Source organism: Sesamum indicum, linkage group LG11 (genome assembly GCF_000512975.1).
Source record: "Sesamum indicum cultivar Zhongzhi No. 13 linkage group LG11, S_indicum_v1.0, whole genome shotgun sequence".
Lineage (NCBI taxonomy): Eukaryota > Viridiplantae > Streptophyta > Magnoliopsida > Lamiales > Pedaliaceae > Sesamum > Sesamum indicum.
This window is the reverse complement of record NC_026155.1, coordinates 106263-114820: the sequence shown is the minus strand read 5'-3', so window position 1 is coordinate 114820 and position 8558 is coordinate 106263. Positions and strand designations below refer to the sequence as shown.

At 38.2% G+C, this 8558-nt stretch overlaps 1 protein-coding gene across 1 annotated transcript in view; it reads right to left on the bottom strand.

Annotated features, from left to right (window-relative positions):
• The window catches only part of LOC105173131 (protein LHY-like), an 8780-nt gene extending 708 nt beyond the window's left edge, over window positions 1-8072 (bottom strand). Inside the window, exons 1-7 of the mRNA XM_020697784.1 lie at window positions 7808-8072; window positions 7568-7593; window positions 7067-7236; window positions 6851-6962; window positions 6551-6612; window positions 1998-2219; window positions 2-1471 (exon numbers count right to left, since the gene is read on the bottom strand). Coding sequence (XP_020553443.1) covers window positions 2-1471; window positions 1998-2219; window positions 6551-6612; window positions 6851-6962; window positions 7067-7105 — 1905 coding nt within the window. The 5' untranslated portion in view covers window positions 7106-7236; window positions 7568-7593; window positions 7808-8072. The remainder of the gene's footprint in view (window position 1; window positions 1472-1997; window positions 2220-6550; window positions 6613-6850; window positions 6963-7066; window positions 7237-7567; window positions 7594-7807) is intronic.

Below are 8558 nucleotides of genomic sequence, written 5' to 3'. Positions count from 1 at the left end.
CCTTCCAGGAATCATTCATGTTGCTGGTACTTCTAAAACGTCGACTAAAGGGGTCACCAACAGGATGAACTACACCAAGTCCTTGTGAGTCCTCTTTATCTTTCATAAGCTTTTCCTCTTTTCCCTTTGTGTGCTTCTCCAAAGCATCCGCTTCTACTTCGCTGCTGGAAGGTGTGTTTGATCCACAGGAAGAACGGTCCACCTGTTTTTTGTTCTTGGACTTTGCATCATGCAGCTCAGCTGCATCTGCAATTTTTTCTGTTTCATCAGCAGCTAACCCTAAATTAAGTTTTGCACCTTCAGTTGCTTCAGAATCTGATGTTGACAACGTTGGTGACTTTGCACGGGAATGCTGTTCATGCAAAGCCTCGGAGCATTCTGGTTCCAGTTGCTGACCCCGTAAAGCAGGATCAGGACTGTTTTCTCTTCTTTCACTGTTCACGGCTTTCCCTTGGCTGCTAGCCATTGGAGTGGCAGATGCCGATGCAGGAGAGCAGGTAAAGCCAGGGTGAAATGGAGCACATAAAGGAAGTAGGCCATGGGCGGCCCACCATGCTGTTGCAGCTGCTACAGTAGCTGCAGCAATTGCTGCCATACTAGGAGCTGAACTTATCGGCCTTGATTGAAATGTCCCAGTTTGAGCTGTAGAGGGTTCAACTGGAGCTTCCATGTTCGCACATGGCCACAAAGTTGAGGCAAAACTAGCTGCAGCATAGGCAGCAGGATTCTGTGACAGAGCAGATACAATAAGACTAGAAAATGTAGATGACATGTGCAGAAAAGAGCGGTAATCGTCTTGATTCTGGATTGGAGTGAAGATTGGATGATAACTAGGAACTGACTGATGAATGGATGATCTTGATGCATTACTAAAATGTTCCGGAGTAGCAGATGTAGCTGGATTCATGAAAAGATTTTGATGACTGTGAACTCCACCCATTTGATGAAACATAGATTCTGCATATGACATATCTGGGGAGATACTTTGACCACTCATCCCTAAGCTCCCATCAAGAATGTGCACAGGAACATGGCGGGGATAACTCTGTGTGGCTTGCACATCACTAGTTGGCAATGTATCAACAGCTTTCTGCTTCTTCAGCTCATCTATTCTTCTATTATTCAAAGATTTCTCATGTAAAAGGTATGGATCGACGTCGTCTGAAATGTTGGATGGGGCACCATCCTGAAGCAGCTCTTTGCTATCAGACTTGTGTGTCCGAAGTCCTTCGGCTTCGATAGTGACCTGAGATGCAGTGGTTTCATCCTGATTACGTGCTTCTTTCGACAGTTGGACATATTGCCTAAAAGTACATGATCTTTTAGGTGCATCACATACTGACAAGGAGGTTTTGTTCGCTGAAGATGGCGATGCACAACAAGCTTCCTTGAGAAGAGTGAGAGCCTCAGTGCAATTATCCTTTTCTTGGTATTCATTACTGTTCTCTAATTTCCCGTCATCAAAAGGTTTCTGGCAGAAGGCAGAACATGACATCAGAAGACAAAAAGATGCCATTCAAGTGAAGAATCAACAGACAAGAAAAGCAAAAGGAGGGATTGCTGTTGAGATAAACCTCATCAAATTCATTAAGTGTCATTATTTTTGTTCAGACATGTGTCTGTGAGAAATTTTTCAGAACATAATTCAAACACATTTTGCTACTCCTAAATCACATCAATTATAGTCATTACGTTTTCTTTCTTACGTAACACCTTCCACGCATTATGTCAACTTTCATAACTAATTTTATCTCACACCTACAAAAATTATTTCTACCCCTTCTGTATTTCTCTCATTTCCTCATTTTTTCTCTCTAACATGAGAATCATAAACAATCACAGAGCATTTTGCCTCACTTAAATAAATAGGTATAATGAAACAGCAAACAGAACACAACCATGAAGAAACTTGTGCAGATCATACATGTTAAGAAATTGAAAGATGGAACAGTAAATAAAATAGAAAAATAAAATGGCTAACACAAAAGGTGGCATACCTCGGTTTCTTTCTCCAATTCTACTTTCATATTAGACAGGCACGTCGAAGAAACTGGGTTTGATAATTTCCCATCCTTCAGTCCCACCTGGGAAGTACGCACTCCCACACTTGTCTTACGAGGGTAAGGATTACTAGGTTTCCTTTTAGGCCGTGGCGGAGGGATTTCAATGTCAAGAGTGTGCCCTATTGGAACTCCTTTGACAAGAGCCTCCTTTTCCAACTGAAGTGTAGAACATAATTTAGGAGTCATAAACACAATATCATGCTATATAATCTAAACGTAAAAAAAGAGCAACATATTGTAAACAGAGAAAATAATCTGGAGTATTCTTCAGGCCTGAAACATGAAGAAAATTAATTGCTAAAATAGAGTTATCCTGCAGCTACTTTTTGACAACCCAAAAGAGTTCCACCATACCAATTAAATAACTAGAATGAAAAATGGTATTTAGAATTGATACAAGTTTGTCCATCAAACAGCATGCTATAGATTTCTGCAACCAAAAATACAAAATCAATTGTAGTTTTCCCTGGTTATGGATTTAAATGGAATAGAGTCTGAAAATATGAATGCTTTTTATGTATCTTGTTTCCACAATTTTCCACTGTTATGGATTGTGGATCATCAATGGGCCTTGAGGATTGACTTCATGAGGTATGCCTTGCAAACTGGAGAAGAGGCTGGCTTATCCAGGCAGGTGTTTGGCGAAACCGGCCCCTTATTCTCCATGGCTGATTGCATCTCTCTAATAGGTCTTCACTTTTATAAAACTCGTCAGCAATGAGGCTGTCTGTAACAAAATCCACCCGTTTCGAACTCCATATGTGATCTTGCTTTACATATGCATGCATGCATCCATCATTGCTTACCTCTTTCATCCAAAATGTTTATGAGACCCCAAAGCACGTTAATATGTATATATATATATATATATATAACTTCTCGATCAAATTGCAACTTAAATGACTTCATCCCATCCAGTTTTATTCTTTTCTCAACATGTATCTAACTTTACAAGTATGAAATTTAGTATAGCTTGGAGAATCTATGATGATCTATGAGCCATGACGATTCACAGAAATGTTTAGAATTCCTTCCTCCACTCGGTCCTGAAACAAATTCAATTATATATCTTTAATCATTATTTGACGGTACAAGTGTTCTATATTTTTTCAGGTTGCAGGGGAAGGAGACAATTATTTTATATTCGAGTTAATTTATAGTTATCTTCCCTCCAAATAACTAAATCACCAACTTATGCCATCTCTCTACCACAATTACAAAAGCCTTCCTTTTAATTTCCTCACGTAAAAGATCCAGAAATTAATATGAATTGACCATTTTTCCATCAACTTTAGAAACTACAAAAAGGGTCAACTTATTAGTTTCTTAACGAAGATTCTACTCTTCGTCTTTTGAGAATATTTATATTAAAGAGGTACATTTGTAGTGTTTGTACAGTTGGAAGAGTGTTCCTGTATATATCCCTAACTAAATTTTATTACAGTAAACAATTTATCATAAAAGAACCGAAATGTCATTATTGCCCTGCATCTATCAAAGAGTGTTTGGGTCTAGAAATTGGCCATTTAGAATAGACGTTATCCTAATTTTGTTGTTGTGACTATATTTTAAGAAAGTGAAACCAACAAACCATCAACATTCTCCCTGGCCTTGTCTCCACCACCACGTATCTTTCTATCTCCAACTCTATTCCCTCTCATCACCATAACCATTCGCTCTTCCCCCTCTCCTCCTCCCCAATGACACCCATCTCTTCTCTCACTCCCATCCACCACTTTCTCTTCCTCCCTTTTTCTCTTTTATTGCCCAACCTTTCGTCCTGCTACCTTCTCCTTCCTCTCTCCCTTACTCTCCCCCTTGTCTGTCTCACCATGCTATCACGAGCCCCCCCTCCCTCATCTTCCCCAGTGCTGACCTCAAAAAGATACTAAAAGAAATAACGAGAAAGGAAAGAAAGAATTATCCGAAAGAAAAGAAAAAATGAGATAGAGAGACATTCTTTAATACTCAAGATTAAAATGTAATCAAATTATCTACTGAAGGTGCCTCTCATTTTAATATTGTAATCTTATAACACTATAAAAGATACTGAACAAGTTCGTTTCCTTTGACAAGTCTAAGATAATTTGCAGGTCTACCACCTATGGGATGACTAGAAAACAACCACCAAGAGCTAATTTTTTATCCTCAAATGACTAATCTCTTCACCCAATATTTATATTTAGGAATAGTGTCTCATTCAACTCTTCACATTCTACGAATATATTTACTACACTACACCACCTCTAACTTTAAATTCATATCAAGTGTATTTTGGTCAGCAAAATACAATAATATTAGAGTAAAATGATAAGTTCATTAAAACTTTTTCCTAATGACATCCTTTTTTTGTTCTAACAATTGGGATAGTTAAGAAGTTGAGGTTTTTGTAATTATGTAAAAGGGGAAGGAAGAGTTGAAAACCTATGATGAAAAATTTCACATTTTATGTTACTGGTTGTGCAAAAGAAAATGGTTGAGCATTCCCCAATTGAGATTGCAAGCCTTGAAATCACTGGATTTTAAGAGATAAAGAAACACATGATGTAAATGTTTCACAATCTGTCGCCAATATAAGGACTTGGCATATCAAAGTGATTATAACCATTACAAGCAACAGAGTTATAGAGTAAAGTTGTCTTCATGAGGTAGTGAAAGAGGAAGAAACATTGATTTTCTTGGTTGATTTAGGTACAACTCTATTGAGGAAAATTATGTTACCAAATGCATATAACTCACCCACATGAGAAATCATTACATGTCATTACAAATAGACCTATATCCATCCACAATGATTAGATCAGAGTTATTGAACCTACTGCACAAAGAAATGGTTTTTTCTTGATTCAATGTACATCCCCCACATCCACGGTAAGCAGTAACAGATGGCAAAATTCGAAAACCACTCTCTGCAAAATATGGTGGAACTTCTAACTATCATGCCATTTATTAACCAATGTATTCCTTTTTACCTTTCAAGTCCCCAATAGGAATTTTGCAACTCAACATATTAACGAGTATAATTGAAATTAATATGATCAAACATTAGCTAAGTTGTTGATTACCCTTTTGTAGACAATTCATTAAGCGACCAAAATAGCATCTTCATAGACTTCCAGCATATCAGATTTATATTGCCACATATTTGAAATAAGCACCAAAGAGTTACCTTCAGGTAAGTGAAGTTTAAGACAAATCATATTGCTGTTAGAATATATGTTAGTATAGTTGAGATTTCTAAGTTTACACCTATAAGATTCAATGAATTTTAATGCCACCTCAGAACCATTCACAAACTCAACTCTTTCTCCTTGGACGCATTCTAAGCAAATTGCTTTAGGAGGAGACTGGACTTGCCTCCATACCTCCGTTTTGGAAAAAGCCAAATTACAATAGGTTCTATATTCTCCCCATAAAGTTGGAACTCACCAGAACCAACAATAATAACAAATAAGATAATGATCCTGTATATATTGTGCCTAAAACATCAAAGAGTCAAGAAGGTCTCCCATTCACTTTAAAATAACATTTCATACAATATATCGAGAAATGATCGACATATGTGTAAAGTCAATTCATCATATTATGCTAAAAGTTTCCTCTAAAGCACCATTTGGTTGGGGGATGACATTGGAAGTGATAAATATATGTTGGATATACTTCAGGCCAATAACATACACTAACTTAATTATGATGTTTGGTAATATTACAATGACACTTACATTAATTTTTCTCTCGCTTCGACTTTTCCTGATATTTGCTTTTTCATTTTATTCCTTATTTTCTGTTCGTTTTTTCCCTTCTTTAGTCTTCCCCCTTCTCCCTTCTGCTTTCAACTCAGCACACAAGTACAACTTCCATTGTCTTTTCCCTGACGATCATATCTTCTCTTTCCATTATTTTCTCTTTCCAACTTTAGAAACTTGACTAGTCTCCATCCAAAAGATCATTTGGTCTCTCACATCCATAATCCCAACTTCTAACCAAAGTTTGCTAAGATCTTACAAAATACTTTCAGGCTATGGCCTGGACATAGTTGCTCTAAGAGGAGAGAGTAGTAATTCAACTAAAGTCTCAATATCAATGAAGTTCAACCCCTTGCTCATGTGGCTTGAGCTCAAGTCTGGAAATTCAAAAAAGGTTCAGCTCAACGTAACTCATTTGGACCCTCAAGCATCTAGAGTAGCACTGATGTGGTCTTTCATCAACATAGAACCAAATGGCACTCTTTAAAATGGTGTCTGAAACTCAGAAATGAATCAAGTATAGTAACAAATTTCCAAAAATTCATATCAAAAAAGTATTCCTACAGAAAGACAGCTTCAGGCAATATCACACTTCTAGGAGTGAGAGCACAGTATGTTTTTCTGCCAACTGTTAACTTATGCATTTATTATATGAAGAAGAACAAATAAACATATGCATATTCCAGGCACATACTTTTCAAGCTTGAAAGCCAAGATAGCAAGAGAGACAATATGATTGACCTTTGTGAAAAATTTCTGTGCATGACTCCTTATCTGCACAGCAGTCTTAGTTCCTATATGTTCTGCAGCACCACCAGATAAAAGACAAAAGGAAAGCGACAGTTGTCTAATCAAAAGAAAATGTATTCAAAAAACTCCTAAAAGGAGAAATACATCCAAATCACAGAAATAAACAATTATCTGGAAAAGTTCCATGGTGGATTCATTACATAAGTAAGCGTGTAATCAACGAGAAATAGTTTCTGGTTTTGAATTAATCAGGGTGTGAGTCCCAGATAAAATAAGCAAAAGAATAGTGACCTTCTATACGTTGCCAAGCTCGGCCATAGAGCTTGAGGGCTTCTAGAAATCTATTATGCTCCTCTTCAGTCCATCGCTCACGCTGCTTTGTGATTGTATAAGGTTTCCTTGTCTGGCAATGAAGAACAAATATGATGGCTCTTCACTATGGAATTGTGAGATGTAGAGAGCACCTTAAGAAACTTCTTAAAATTAAATCAGTGAGGTTAATGAGACCTTAATAACAAGGTCTTCTCCAGAGGAATAAGGGTCCATCTAAACAGAGGACCAGGGATGCTTCAGATACAGAGGACAGTTTCGTTCATTGCTTCTAACAATAATGCCAAATAGCTTGGCCGTGGTGGTAGGGGTATTTTTGAACGGGACCTGATAGAGTAACACTAGAACTGCAAAAGAGAAAAACTTGTAACAAACAGATTAGTCGATATCTGCGTCTGGTTCCGATCAGCAATTTTTTATAAACACTATTTTTCTCTTTTAATTCAGAACTAGAGTAATAATAGAACGGAGAAATTGGAAAGAAACAAATAAAATAATAATTTTCAGTGTTTTCTTTGGCTTTATTAATGGAGCTAGGCCGTTAGCAAGAAAATCAAAATTAGAATTGGAAACTGAGACAGAGAGAGAGAGAGAGGAGAGAGACGCATCTCTGAATCCGAAAGAAGTACAAGTAGTAGTAAAACAAGTAGGAGTTAATTCCTTATCCAGAATCCTCACCAAGACGAACCGCATCTTGCCTTAACCTTTGCATCCAATCCAGAAAAGCAGGAAACGGTGCACAGAGAAAGCAAAAGACGGAAGAAAAAAAAAAGAAAAAGAAAAATGGTTCAATCAGTTAGCTCAAATAGACTGGGGACTCAGTGAGCCACCATAAGTGTCAGTAACATTGCCGTCAACAATCCACTAAAAAGTAGTAATAAAAATAAAAATAAATAAAAAAAAAGGCTTAAAATTTACCTTCGAAGATAGCCATGGCGCGACAACACTCTGTAAGCTGTTATCTTTATCGGATCATGCATGAAGTGGACTAAAATGGAGACTCATAAATGGTGGATCGGAATCTTCAGCACGCCACCGCAGAACCTCAAGCAGATATGGAAAGGCGACTAACCGTAAGAAAATACTAATCAGAGAATTAATGAGAAGCAGTTCAGAAGAATCAGAACAGAAGAGAGAGGAGAGGAAGGGGGGAGGGGGGAGGGGGGAGCGAACAGAAAGAAAGAGAAGAGAAAATGGTTACACGGTTGTTTGTTTTTCAATTTTTGCAGGGAGGAAAAACGAGAGCCACTAGTATTTAGTGTGGATTTGATTTAGGAAAAATGAAGAAATTGGGGGTTTTATTTGAGGCTGGCGAGCAGCCAACATCGGGGAGAAAATGGGGCTAGGGCAAGAGGATGGCGCCATGTGGCAGAAAACTAGTGGCTGAGGAGCCTGCTCCAGAAACCCCCCGACCCCGCTTTGCACTTTTTATTGTTTTCTTTTTTTACTAGAAATAAAGCGTGCGAGAGAGAGAAAGTTGCAAACTTTTCCTCCACCACAAACTCGGCGTTTGGCACAGAATCGGACCGAGTTGCAAAAGCTCTGCTCGGACAAGCCAACGCGGGATGGGACCCACCACATCTACGTGGCGTCCTCCGCTTTTTCTAGAATATGTCGGCGGCGCACTCCCCCCCCCCCCCCCCCCCCCCCCTTCTCCCCGCAACCCTTT